Source organism: Aquarana catesbeiana, linkage group LG05 (genome assembly GCF_042186555.1).
Source record: "Aquarana catesbeiana isolate 2022-GZ linkage group LG05, ASM4218655v1, whole genome shotgun sequence".
NCBI lineage: Eukaryota > Metazoa > Chordata > Amphibia > Anura > Ranidae > Aquarana > Aquarana catesbeiana.
Genome location: NC_133328.1, coordinates 44,368,977 through 44,383,457, shown reverse-complemented (window position 1 = coordinate 44,383,457; position 14,481 = coordinate 44,368,977). Strand labels below are relative to the sequence as shown.

General features: G+C 44.4%; 1 protein-coding gene across 2 annotated transcripts in view; it reads left to right on the top strand.

Annotated features, from left to right (window-relative positions):
• LOC141144213 (uncharacterized) overlaps positions 1 to 14,481 on the top strand; it is a 731,403-nt gene that overhangs the window by 663,105 nt on the left and 53,817 nt on the right. Inside the window, exon 11 of one of the 2 annotated variants that reach the window (XM_073629666.1) lies at positions 11,090 to 11,161. The exons of the other annotated variant lie outside the window; for it this stretch is intronic. Within the exon in view, the coding sequence (XP_073485767.1) occupies positions 11,090 to 11,146 (57 nt within the window). The 3' untranslated portion in view covers positions 11,147 to 11,161. Of the gene's footprint in view, positions 1 to 11,089; positions 11,162 to 14,481 lie in introns of those variants that run through there. 2 annotated transcript variants of the gene reach the window in all.

Genomic DNA, 14,481 nt, shown 5'->3' with positions numbered 1-14,481 from the left:
TTACAGGAGTGAATTTCCCTTCCTAGGTGTAGATTTCCTCTCACTTCCTGTTGTCTCCCTCCGTTTGTAAGTAGGAGTCGTTTGTAAGTCGGATGTTTGTAAGTAGGGGACCCCCTGTACTTATGAGGGTGCCATCCCTTTCCTTCACACCAGGAAATGTATGGCCTCCAGACTCTATAGTAAATGCTTCCTAGCATTTATCAGAGTAGATAAGACTGAACCCCTAATACCATGGTCTTTCAGTACTCTGGTCTCAATAGCCATGCCATCAAATTCAGCTACCGTAAAGAAGGATGGAATATGGGTCCTTGAGACAACAGGTCCGCACGGTATGGAAGGAACAATGGGTCCCCCACTACCAACTTCACAATCTCTGTGTACCAAGACCTCCGGGGCCAGGCTGGGGCCACCAGGATCTCTGGTTTTCGTTCCTCCTGTATCCTGCGTAGCAGGTGTGGCAGAATTTGGATCGGGGGGAAAGCATACATCAGAGAATACTGGTCCCAAGGAACTACCAAAGCGTCTGTCCCGACAGCAAGTGGGTCCTTGGTCCTGGATACAAACCTGTCCAGCTTGACATTGAATCTGGACGCCAGCAGATCCACATCTGGAGTCCCCCAGTGTTGGCAGATCTGAAGAAAAACTTCGGGGTGAAGGGACCATTCCCCTGGCAACAATTTTTGGCGACTCAGGAAGTCTGCCTGCCAATTGTCCACACCCGGTATAAACACTGCCGAAAGGAACGGCACATGCCTCTCTGCCCAAGTCAATATGTGATTCACTTCTTTTTGGGCCACCTGGCTTCTGGTGCCTCCCTGGTGGTTGATATATGCCACTACCATGGAGTTGTTGGACTGGACTCGCACAGGAAGGCCCCGCAATCTGGATGTCCAGAAGCGCAGGGCTAGACAAGCTGCCCGAATCTCCAATAGATTGATGGCCAAGGTTTTTTTTGCTTGGGACCATACTCCCTGGACAGATGCCTCCTCCAGGACTGCTCCCCAGCCGAGACGACTGGCGTCTGTAGTTACCACCCTCCAGGCTACCGGTGGAAAGGATTTCCCGCTTTTCAAATTGCTGGTTTTTAACCACCAAGAGAGGTCCCGTTGTACCTGTGCAGATAGAACCATAGGATGATCCAAAGTTCGAGTGGTCATGTCCCAGGCTTCCAGAATATTGCTCTGGAACAACCTGGAGTGGAACTGTGCAAAAGGAATTGCGTTGAAAGATGACACCATCTTGCCCAGAAATCTCATGCACAGCCGAATAGAAGGTCTTTCTTCTCTTTTTACTTTCTGGACGAGCTCCACTATGGAATTGACCTTTGAGGGGGGTAAAAACACCCTTTCCCGAGCGGTGTCCAAGACCAGGCCCAGATATACCAAGACTTGGGCTGGATGAAGAGCTGATTTGTCCACATTCAGAATCCAGCCTAGGCGCTGTAAAACCCAAACCGTTTTTGAAATGTTTTACGATGGGGCAAGACCGATCCTTCAGGAGAAGATCGTCCAGACATCCAACCACGGAAATTCTCTGGGACCTTAGGGATGCCAACACCGGGGCCAGAATCTTTGTGAAAACCCGGGGGGCCGTGGCTAGACCGAATGGCAATGCCACAAATTGAAAATGACAGCCCTCTACTGCGAAAACACAGAAATCTTTGATGTGGACTGAAGATCAGTACATGAAGGTACGCGTCCTTGATATCTATGGACGCTAAGTAATCCCCCTTTCTTAGGGATTTTATTATTGAACGAGCCAACTCCATACGGAAGGACCGGACGTTTAGAAAGCAATTGAGAGACTTGAGGTCCAAAATGGGCCTTACCTCCCCATTTGGTTTCGGCACGGTGAAAAGGTTTGAGTAAAACCCCTTGAATCTTTCTTTGTGCGGAAACTTGACAATTACCCCCTGCTTCTGCAGATGCTCCTAAGCCAGGAACAGACATTTCCTTTTTTCTGGTTTTCGACGGGACCCTTGAGCTCAAAAACCGAGTTGGAGGAAATTCCCGGAACTCTATCCTGTAACCTTGTATTACAGTTGAAATGACCCACCTGTCCTGAACCAGTTCTTCCCAAGCATCCAAAAACAGCCGAAGCCTGCCCCTCACCGTGAGAGTGGGGGCGCCCCTTCACAAGGTAGACTTGGAGTTGGACTTGGCTGACTTTTGGGTCCAGGGTTTTTTTCTGACCCTGAGGTTTTTTAAACCCAGACGGTTGAGGCCTTCGATACCGCTTGGGGGAAGAAGCACTAGGCCCTGGAGAGTTGGGAATCTTAAAGGAGGGTTGTTTATTCTTCCTTTTAACAGGAAGTAAGGTGCTCTTTCCTCCAGAGATTTTCTGGATATATTTATCCAGATCCTCGCCAAACAGGCATTCTCCATGGAAGGGAAAAGCCACAAGCAGCCTTTTACATGGCATTTCAGCAGACCAGTTCTTTAACCGCAAGACCCTGCGCATATGTATTGACAGTAGCGTGAAACGAGACATCTGCTGGATTGAGTCTTTTAATGCATCTACTGCAAAACACAAAGCATGAGGAAGCTCTGACAACTCCTCGGTAGATTCCTCCTGACAAGGTAGGTTCCTAACCAACCTTTTAAAGCGGTCTTTCAGGAACTGGCAAATCCCGATTGCCGCAACCGCTGGCTGCACTGCTGAACCAGCCACCGCAAAGGAGGCTTTTAATAAGGACTCTAGCTTTTTATCAGCTGGATCCTTAAATACTTGGGCATTATCCACTGCACAGGTTAGACTCTTATTTACTGAAGAAATGGTGGCATCAACCAAAGGTGTATCCCATTTCTTCCTGAACTTTTCCTCCATAGGATATAAAAGGGAGAACCTTTTTGGAGGTAAGTTAAACCTGTCAGGGTGATCCCAGTCAGCGTAAATCACCTGCTCCAATAATGGATGCAAAGGGAATGCCTGGGAACCTTGCTGAGGTCGCAAGGATCCTAAAGTAGAACAGGAGAGTCCGGGCTCCTGAACCGGGGGTAACTTAAACTCAGCTCGTACCATCTCAGCCAGAGATTGGATAAACAATTTTTGGGGATGGGAGGCTGAAATTGGCTCCTCTGAACCAGAATCCTCAGCCGAGGAATTCTCAGCCTCTCCTTCCTCCCGGTCTTTTATGGCCAGCTCCTCCAAATCCTCTGCCCACTCTGGTTCCAGATCACCTGGACCCATCTGACTAAGGGAGTCCTGGTGCTCAAGTGACTCACCACTGGGACCAGGCTCTGGAGAGGGAGATCTATTAAGTGTCCCCCCCCCCCGTGTTACTGAGGCAATCATACTAGCTATTTTGCCCTCAAGGCCAGCTAGGGCTGACGCCAAATCATCCTTAGAAACATGAGCCAAGGCAGGAACATTGGTAGTGGCCACAATGCCTGACAGCTGCAATGGCTCAGCCAGGCCAGAAGCCGAAGGTCTTTCAGGGGAGACTGAGACTGCATCAGCATGAGGTTGGTCTCCTGTTTTTAAAGGAGGTACTCTTACCCCAGTACTTGCCTTGCTCCCTGTACCTCGTTTTCTAACTAGACGAGGAAAAAAGTATTCCCTCTGAACCACAAGCTTATAACTAGCGTATTGCGGTTGTCATGGCTTGCAAAAAAACCCCTGTCAAACTTGTCGCAACTGTGTCCAAAAACCTCCAGACTCACGTGCCCAAGTACAGCTGCTCTGTGTCTCCACAGCACATGCCAGGAGCTCCAGCCTTTTATCAAGTCTGTCAGTGACACTGACCGTGCACGAGTACGCTCGCACGCACGTGATTAGCGGCCTGCACGCCAATGTGGGCATCCGCCGTGCACGCCCGTGGCGCGCGCCGTGCAGGCCCGTGGCGCGCGCCGTGCAGGCCCGCGGCACACAGGCCCGCCTGAGGCGCGCACACCCGTGGCGCACGTGCAGCTCCGCAGTATGCACCGCTATAAGTGCACGCCACAGCCGGTCAGTCTGTAACAGCTGTCACCCATTGAGACACAAGGAATACTGAGGTTAGAGGGAAAAGAGTAAAACAAAAACAGATTTAGGAATCCCAGAGGGAGTACTCACTGTTCCACGCAGCAGGACCTGTTTTAACAGGCCCAATCTTCCCTCATCACAGCGGGTAGCGCCTCTGTGGACCTTCAAGGATCGGGTCCCCCATACTTGGAGTCCACACCCTTGGACCTGTAAGGCACCCTTCTGGTTACCTTGGGCAAGTATATGACCAGGAATACTAATTTAACAAGGGTCCAGCACCATATAGGACACATTACAGGCAAAACCTCTTTCTTGAACCAAGGCTCGGGTACCATCCACTTTAGCTTTCTTGTGCCATCCGAATGGATCCGATTATAACGTCCTCACTGGGACATCACTGAAGAATTTGAAGAGCTTCAACTGCCATGACCATCACCTTCAAGACACTGGCAAAAAAACTGAGGTACTTCCCGTCTGGGAGGGGTTATATGGGAGGAACCTTCTTACTATTGGTTGCCAGTGTCCAGTCACCTGAAGGAAGTGTATAACCCAGATAGTCATTACTATGGTGCTCTGTGTCCTGTGATGTACGATAAAGAAAAGACCTTGCTCTTTGTGTGGAAGAAGTGATTGCTCTGCAGCAGTGCCGAGACATGGTCATACAGTGCCCAGGGCGAAGATGGCAAACGGCGCCCCCCCCCCCCCCCTCCGGGTGTAAAAAAGGGGCAGTGTCATTTCAAAACAAGAAAATGCTTAAGACAATACACACATTTTAACTATATGTATTTTTAGAGGCACCTAAAGTGCTTTGGAATAATAATGCAGAAAATGTGCTTGTAGAAAGGCCTGCTAACTGTTTTTTCTGTCAGAGCCCGTGTGAACATACTAAGTTTTCAGCTTTGCATTATTTTTTCGTAAGGTAGTGCCCAAATATTCACAAAAAAAGGGAAATACATTTTTCTAGTAATGGCGGCGATCAGCAACTTATAGTGGGAATCAGCTATGTTTCCTGTGTGTGCTGCTTTTTACTCTGTTAAGTGCCCTGTATTGATTATCAACACAGAGCTGTGTGCTGTGATTTGACAGCCAATCAGCAGGTCCCAGCCATGAATCATTGGCTGGGATCTGCTGACAGTCTCCTGCTGTGTCAAATCACAGGGGTGTAGGTGGGTGGGAGCATACGCCCGACACCCTAAAACAGGCAGCGTCATACGCCTGTAGCTGCCACCCCGTAGCAGTATATGTACTGTGATGGGTTGTCTTTTCAAGTGGTTAAATACCAATGGTATTTGTAATTCGCAGCATGGGGGGGGGGGGTTAATGTACTGCCACTGCTGGTCCACTGATGCATCAGTAGCTGACCAGTGGCAGTTAATTAACCCCTTTGTGTTGCATTAGTGGCATAAGTGTCAGGGTTAATTAACCCCCCCCCCCCCCCCACATGCTGCATATTACAGAAATAAAAAATAACATTGGTAATTAACCTCCCCTCAGCCTCATTTCCTCCCCCAATTGGATCCAGACAGTTTAGTTATGAATCTACAGCAGATTCATAAATGAACTGTCTGGATCGATTGGGGGAGGAGAGGAGGCTGAGGGGACATTAATTACCAATGCTATTTTTAATTTCTCTAATATGCAGCATGGGGGGGGGGGGGGTGAATGGCATGCCATTTGGCAATCATTAGCAGTTCTTACTTTTTTGGTGTTATATACAAAGTTTGTTGGTTCCTCCTTGGCGGCTCCTCTAGGTTGCACGCGCAGCTTCGGCAGCAGCTCTCTACGCTCCTCCTATCTCGCCTCCGGCCGTGAGTGACGTCACGCCACTGGGACGGGACTACGAAGCAGCGCCTTCATAGGGGCAGTGAAGCGCTGACAGGGAAGGGCGTGTGCGGTGACTATCTGTCTAGGCTTGTGGCGGGTGCAGGAGCGCACTGGGCACATTACAGTAAAAGGTACAGAGACAATTAGCGGCGCTAGCTAGTGTGTACTGTGAAGCACACTGCCGGCACTTCACCTGCGCCCCCCCTCCAGAAAATTGTACCGCCCAGGGCATCCGCCCCTTCCACCCCTGCCTTGTACCGGCCCTACTCTGTAGAGGTCTGGCACACCCCCTTCTGAGTCAGAGCTAGAGCTCTCCAGTGAGCAAAGCTCATGGTCACTGCTGATTTGAGTGCTCTAGCTCTGACTCAATAAAGGGTGAGTCAGACCTCTCTAGAGAGGCTGCTGCTTCTGCACAGAGAGCAAGGGTCCTTCTCTGCAGCATGCTAGCAGGGGACAGGCTTTTCTACTCAGGCTGTGGCTGCTTTATAAAGAAAAGGGACTATGAGACTTTGAATATGTTTTGTTTTGATGCATCTGGAATGTTTTTAGCTTAGATGAACTATAAGTTCAGTTGGGTTTTATGGCCTTTTTTTTGTGCAACTGTTACAAGAAATTAGATCATATGAAGGTAGAAAAAAATTACCAGCACTCCTTTTAGCAAATGCAAAATGTTTTACCATAAATTATATTAAGGTGTTGACAGCTCAGCAGTGTTAAAAAAAAAAATGTACCCGCATTTGAGCAAAGTGCAGTTTATTAAATCTTTTTAATTTACATTTGTAAGGACGCTGAAATGTATTTTTTCACATCGCCTTCCAGCATAATTGAACCCATTCAGTGTTGCAGGACGGAAATGGGAATTTTTAGATCTAAAAATTTAATCCTTTCGCCGACCTCTCCCATTTTTTCTTAGAGTATAATGTACTGCATTTACATTCTAGGCAGCCAATGTGTTTCATTATCAGAATAAGTACACAATAATTTGATTCCAAGCACCGTATTCCAGGACAAGCAGAGAAGCAGCAGATTCGCTGTTCACCTGCAATTGATGCATTTGTTGAGTTTTATTGGTCCCAGAGTGTAATCTTCAGACAAGTAAATTGGCATTTGAGGTGTGTCACAAACAATAATATACTACATCTCGCACTACAACATACAGATGTCTAAAAGCTATTACAAAAGCAGGTGCCGCTCGAAAATAGTATGGAAGTGATAGTGCAGCGTTATGTGACTTGTAATCAAAGGGCCTTTTAGACCTCTTGCTCTTGGTTCCCATCTCTGTTGAGTAGTAATAAAATAAAAGTTCCCCTATCTTATGTTGGGCATACATGGAGTGAATTTCAGCCAGTTCATCAGGAAATTTGAGCCATGGGTGGTCCTGTTCGCACCCTCTGCCAGAGACCGTTTGATCTGAGAATTTAAAGAACAATTCCAGGTATGACTATTTATACATAGTTACATCAGTCCATATACTATACTTGGCCGATGCCAATCTCTGTAGTAGACAACGCTACTTCAGTGATCTCCACTTGCTTCTGAGTCCCATGCCAAGCGACTGCCCTGCTGCATTTTGAACATAAGTGGCTGGCCACCTCAGCACTGGCACCATTCAGGCTACATTCACACCTGAGCATAGCGTCTTTGAGCGTTTTTCTGGTGTTTTTTTACACGTTTTTATGCGCGATTGTGAGCTTTTGCGTTTTCTTTATTAGCCAATAGAGATAACTCATCTGTTGAATCATTTGTTGTTAGGTATTTCAGCTTTTTTAGCTTTTCCATTGGCTTTTATTTCTTTTTTATTTTTAATATTCACTTTTTTTTTTGTTTGGGTAAGGGGTTAGAGTTTAGGTTAGGTTAGAGTTAGGATTAGGAGTTGGGTTTAGGGTTATTTATTATTATTTTATTTGTTAGAGTGTTAATATTACTGCTACTACTACTAATACTACTGCTACTACTAATAATAATCATTGAACAAATACATGTAAAACAAATACACAAATAAATAAAAATAATCATTAATAAATACATTGAATAAATGAATACTAGGTAATAATACATAAATAAATGATTAACCCCTAACCTTAACCCCTGACCCTTAAAAAAAAAAAAAATACATAAAATAATAAAATAACTAAACACCTCAACCCTAACACAAAATAAATAAATACATTATTATTAGTATTCTTAGTATTATTGATAGTGTAGGGTGAGTGTGTACCTGTGTATTGTAAGTACACAAGTGCTGCGAGTGCACGTGGGCAGTATTAAGTATTAGTGTCAGGTAGTACCTGAGTATTGTGTTAGTGGGAGTACTTGTGTATTGTGAGTACCTAAGTGTTGTCTGAGTAGTGTGTGTGGATCGTTAGTACCTGTGTATTGTGTATACTTGTGTATTGTGTGTACCTGTGTATTGTGAGTGCACGTGGGCAGTGAGTACACAAAGTGCTGCGAGTGCACGTGGCCGGCGAGTGCATTTGGTCTGCGAGTGCACGTGGGCGGTGAGTGCACGTGGCGGCGAGTACCTGTGTATTGTCTTGTTGAGTACCTGTGTATTGTATTGTTCCGTGTGTATGGTCATCTATAGATATTAAAGATCTGCTGCTTTTTTTTCTGCTAACTTATAATTAAAAAGATATTGTCAGTCAAATACATTATTTTAATGTATTTTGTTAAAAGTCATGAACGCATGTCATTTTCACTTAAAACTTAACACACATCACTTAATTTATTATGGGTTAAAACCCAGTCAGTGTATTTTGTATGCATTCTTTGGGAAAAGTTCTCTTTGTTTTCGGTCTAGGAGACGGAACAGGAATGACCTCTTAGGCCCTGTGCACACTGTGATGTGTGTTGATGTAAGTCAGTGTCGTTCATTCTTAAAGTGATTCTAATAGCTCAAGGTTTTTTTTACCATAATGCATTCTATGCATTAAGGTAAAAAATCTTCTGGGTGCAGCTCCCCCTCCAGCCCCCCCCCCCCTTATACTTACCTGAGCCCCATCTCGATCCAGCAATGTGCATGAGAACAGTGGCTCTCCTGGGTCTCTCTCTCCTCATTGGCTCACAGAACAGGCTCCTGCTGCTGTCAATCACAGCCAGTGTAAAAAAAAAATCAATCCCCTGCGCTAAAAATAAAGGTATTAGTGATTAGTCCTGCCGCTGCTGTACATGACATAGGTCAAAACATGGAAAAAAGGGTATGAATACCACAGCGTTGACAGCCTGAATGAATACAATAAAGTGCAACTGTAGTGCATACAAAATTAAGTGCAAAATTAATCCAACAATACAAAAAATATGTCAAGCATGTAGCCAGTGAAAACTTAAAAAACACGTGCAAATAAGCATAAACTTCTAGTTGGAAAGTTCCTTTCACAGGTGCCTTGCACGGGCGCTGATGTGCTAGAAATAGTGCAAATCAATATTAAACATGTGACCAGTGAAAGTCTAAAAAAAGTGCACACAAACATATAGCAATTCTCAGTTGTTAAGTTAATTTCCCAAGTTCCTTTCAAAAGTGCTGCTGTGCTAAAAAAAAAATATGATGCTGTAAACAGGTACATACAGGACACCCCCCCCCCCTCCCCATGGTTGAACTCACCAGATCCAATGGACCCCCAAACAGTACTGCGTTGCACTCACCATACTAAGCCTACTTGACCCACAACACAGTACTGCGTGCAAAACAATTGCACAGAGCAGGTAAGTATAACATGTTTGTTATTTAGAAAAAAGAAAATTCCTCTAGAAGCACTTTAAAGTTGACCCCTGGGGAAAGTAAAAATCCTCGGTTGCAGTGGGGCTGCCCCGTACTGCAATGTTTAAATGTTCCTTTACACCTAAGGGACCAGGGAAATCAGTTTTACTTACCTGATCCTCTGTGCTTTAAGCTTCTTCCCTATTCTCTGGTGGTTGAAGCCTGGAGGCCCTGCATTGGACATGAGAATGCCAAGGAATGCTGGAGCGTAGGGGAGTGCCATCTGCCAGGAAAGTGGTGGATCTGGTAAGTAAAACTGCTTTTGCAAACCCCTTGACCCAAACAAGCATTTAACCCTTGCAGGGATGGAGACAGCCCTTTGCAAGGCAGGCTTTTTATTTTAGCTGGAGTTGGGTTTTGTTGGCACCTCAACTCACCTTCTCAGGTCAAGTATTTTTCTGATCTAACATCAAAATTAGCTTTTGATACACTTTTAGAGGCATTACAGTCTGAGAGTAATAATAAAGACCTTTGCTGTGCTCCTGCTGCCAGACTGCCCAGATAAGGTCACTCCATTGGTCCAGATCTTCAGACAAGGGGTTGGTGGAACCCTCTGTAGAAATACTCTCCCAGTTACTCCCTGCTAAGAGGACCTGTCACTTTTCTGTGCAACGGCTCCAACAATTAATTTCCTGCTATTTTCTCAACAAAATCTCCAACCATCTATTTAAATATTGAGTAAAATATACTATTGCAAACTCCCTCCTCCTCTTGTTGAGGTTCTTCTCTGGGCTATCTGGGCACTCCAGTCAGCCCCCCTACTGATACAATATAAATCTGTTTTCCTTGTTGAAGACTGGACGCATTGTGAGGGTTCCTCGTCCCCCAGTGGACAAGGAGGATGGGGCTCTGTCGGCCGCCTTTGGTGGATTCCTGGCAGCACACAACAACAAAATTCCTTCCCTGTGATGATCTTTTATATTATGTGGTTCCATGCTTGATGTCTTTTGCCTGTGTGGATAATCACTTATGCTAACCATCTACCCCTGAAGAAGAAAGTTGAAATTCATTAATTTCTAAACACGTTGGGTGACTTCTGTCTCCTTGATTCCACTTGTAGACAGAAGTGTATGGTTATCTCTGCTTTTCTACTAACAATCATCTTGTTAGAAACATATTTACTCTTTTTAATTCTTGTACATTTTTAATGTGTATACAGTACATTTTTTGTATTTTTTTATATATACTTTTGTCTATGCCCTTTAAAGTCCCATATCAAGTTGTGTTGTCCTAAGTGTTTCTGAACATTAGGGATGTGGGCATCCTACTCCCTTCTAGCAACATTTTGATCCCTGAAGTGAGAGTAATAAGAATGTCCGCTTGCTTCATACTTTCTTGGGGCATTTGTATATGGCAGCCCTACAATAAATGCAGAATAGATATTATGCTGACAATAAAAGATTAGCCCTGTCAACATTGGTATGTAGGTATTTTGGGCTGAAATGGGGTATTTTTTTTCCAAATAATGTTTATTAATAGGGGCACACAGAAATGGCCTCTTCAAATGAAAGTGTTTTACATTGTCACATTTAATTTATTTTTTAGATAAAACTTGGAGGAGAACAGGATTATTGTTGGTCTTTGACACTTTTGTGTAATTAGCCTGCCAAAGATGGCACCCTTAAAGGCAGTCGCAAACCTACAATAAAGTCAGTGCATTCTTTCATGTTTTTTATGTAATGTATTCAAATATATTGAGATACATGCAAAATCAATTTCCTTCCCGTGAGAGTCCCCATTCAGAGCACTTGTATATTTAAGGTTATGAAGCATACAAGAGGCAGACAATTCAAACTCCTGGGAAATTTTATATTTAATGTCACCATGACAGATTCAGACCAGCAGATGTACCCTGATAGGATGTCAGAATTTTATATTGTCCTGTCCAAACTCTTGCTTATTGACTTAATGTTTTTGTACATTGAATTTGAGAGCAACAAGCTCTGTCAATTTTGTGCATTGTCAAATAACGTCTTAAGGCAAACCTTAGCAGTGCCATGAAATTACAGAATCCGTACTATACAAGAACTTAGTAATGCCTGCACATACCTTTACATGACCCTTCCACCTCCGGAGCCACCTGGTATGCAGTAAGATGCCAGTTTTGATAGTTCTTGATAGCGTTGAAGGATGGTCTACCATCTACAGCAAATTCTTATTGGCTTATCATTATGATGTATGGGCAGCACAGGGGTTAAGTGGTTAGCACTTCTGCTTAGCAGCACTAGGGTCACCGGTTCGAATTCCAAAACCACTACTTGCCTGGAGTTTGCTTGTTCTCCCTGTGCCCGTGTGGGTTTCCTCCGGATACTGCGGTTTCCATCTAAATTGGCCCAAGTATTATTAATATATTCAGGATTTATATAGCGCCAAAAGTTTGCAAAGCGCTTTACAATGTAGAGGGGGGGCAGTACAATTGCAATACAGTTCAATACAGAAAGGATGTGAGTTAGGGACCTTAGATTGCAAGCTCCTTGAGGGCAGGCGCTTAACAGCGTAGATGGAGGAATCTCCCCTGATGGTTATTGTATTCATACAGCCATGGGTGCTGCTAGCATGCAGTCACTGTTTGACAGACATTTTTCAGGGCCACCTATGACTCAATTTTGGCCAATTCAGCTGGTAGACAAAATTTGAGCCATGTGTTTTAGGAATTGGTGGTCCATGGGAGTCGGAGGGGTTCTGCTGTAAAAGCCTGGTTCACAGACCAAGGGGCAGCTTGTTGTGTCCACCAGGAAAGAAAAAAATGAGGTTGGAGAACCCTTTATAGTGTGGTAAGTATTTCTAAAAAGGTGATTAACTTAAAAAGTTTATCAAGTAAATAAAAAAATGACTTACATCTGTTGAAGCTGCAGTCACCCTGTTGGGTAGGGAAATTACCTTCTGTAAGCACATATGGAGAATCCCCCATTCCCACACAGAGTTGAAAAGGTCACCCTTAATAATATGGGAGTCCTAATCCTGAATCCTCTGTGGGGTTCTTAGGCGGCTGTAACTCTAGCTGAGTTAAGATAGGTATAGAAAAAATCCATCAATGATCCAAATGGCAGGTGCGCCCCTTATCGTATGTCTGAGGATAGGTCTGAGTCATTTTATTAGAGAATATCGAATTGCTTTATTTCACCCAAAAAGTGTTTTGTGGATTTAAATTGGCACTTCTTCAGTTCAGGGTGGTACACCTAAATTTGGTTATCTCCAGTTCCGCTGTCATCCAAGTGGACAGTGGACTAACTCACCATAAAGTTTGGATCGTGCATGACCAGCTTCACTTTCAAGTAGGTACATGTGGATGATGATGAGTCAAGTCTCAATACTACCAGGAAGTGTCCCAACTAGATTGTTATGACATGCCAGGATTTTGGGCACATGGAGTGCTAAAAAGTCTTTGCTAATACCTGTTCAGTACTTTTATGGTAATTATAAATTTACTTAAAGACCAAATTAATTCTCATTTAAAACACTGAATAATTCCCATGTTAAACTGATAAAACAGCCACAGCTATGGTAAAATAGCCACCCTTCTCTTTTATCAAGCTGCTGAGAAAGACGTTGGCTCCCAGTGTGCAAGCAGTGTTCTCTCAGCAGTGGCATGGCATGCCCCCTATGCGTCATAACTAGAATTTACCACCCGAGCAGAGCTTATACTCTCTGCTTAAAACTCCGGGGGGGGGTAGGTGTTGTGTCAGAGACGCCACTGCTTTCAGTCACAGCGCAATGGTCCTTCTCTACAAATGACAGCGGACAGACTGTTTTGCTATGACTGTAAATGCTTTACCAGTTAAACAAGAGATTTTAATTGGGCTTTAAGGTGGACTTGTCAGCAGCATAAAAGCACATAACTAGCAAGCTGTAGTGTAACAATGAAAACCCTTTGCGAGGCAGTTAATACTTTTCAACATTGAAATTAATATTTTTATGAAGCAACGTGGAAAATTTGCAAATTCATTGTTTGACTTGCATTTTGCGCAACAGGGTCCGCTTTATTGCTTGGTTGCTTGGCATATTGGTAAAGGCAGCATACAATATTAAGCAGCATCTACACTGTCTTCTTCCTGCCTTCAATTTTAATGCAAACAAAAGTAAGTCAGAGGCAAGTGAGAAGCATCTCAAGCCCAAGTCATTTTTCCCAGAAGCAGCTGAGGCCATTAGTAGCAGCTGTAAAGGGGCAGTCTTTAGTCCTAAGTCTTCAGCTGACTAGCGTTGAGGACCAATTATACCATTGGTGTACATCAGAATAGTCCCAGTCAAGCCTGCGGGAAGCAATAAGGCTACTATATGGCAGTATGATCAGTTCCTAAAGGGCTCAGTCTCCTTTTCTCTAGCAGCAGATAGTAAATGCCCACAGCAGCAACTTACCAGCCCCAATGATATTGCAGCTCACCATCTGGTCACACAGCATGTAGGTAGGTTGCCTACTGTGTTCATTTAGTTAGGCCTGTTTGGCTGTCCAGATTGGGGGGAAGGGGTTAATACTGCCTTGCTTCCTTCCCTGCTTTCATTTGTGAGCTTTTTGTGGTCTGGCTTCCTGTCCTGTGAGATATAAAAGGGAGAGGTTTGGGTCCCAGGGGCACAAGCGTGGCATAGTGGTTAAGAAAAAGGATCTATGGAGCATCGGACTCTTGGAGTACACTCAAACCATGGACTTCTCCAGTTGAGTTGTGCAAGTCATGGAATTCACTGATAAAGACTTTACCTATGCAGGTACGTGGGGCAGCAACTGCTGAAGTTAGAATGATTTGCCTTGTTATGTATGCCATTCTGAACCTTTACTAAAAGTTGTTTAACCACGCAAAGCCTTGTCTGAATTTACTCAAGGGGTGCTTGTGGGGTTCTGGAGCTTCTTCAAGGGTCTGAGTCTACAGAGCAGATTGGTGTTATGGAGATCTATGGCCTGATCACTAGGTACAGAGAGACAGTAGTTAAGATGAGCAAGTATG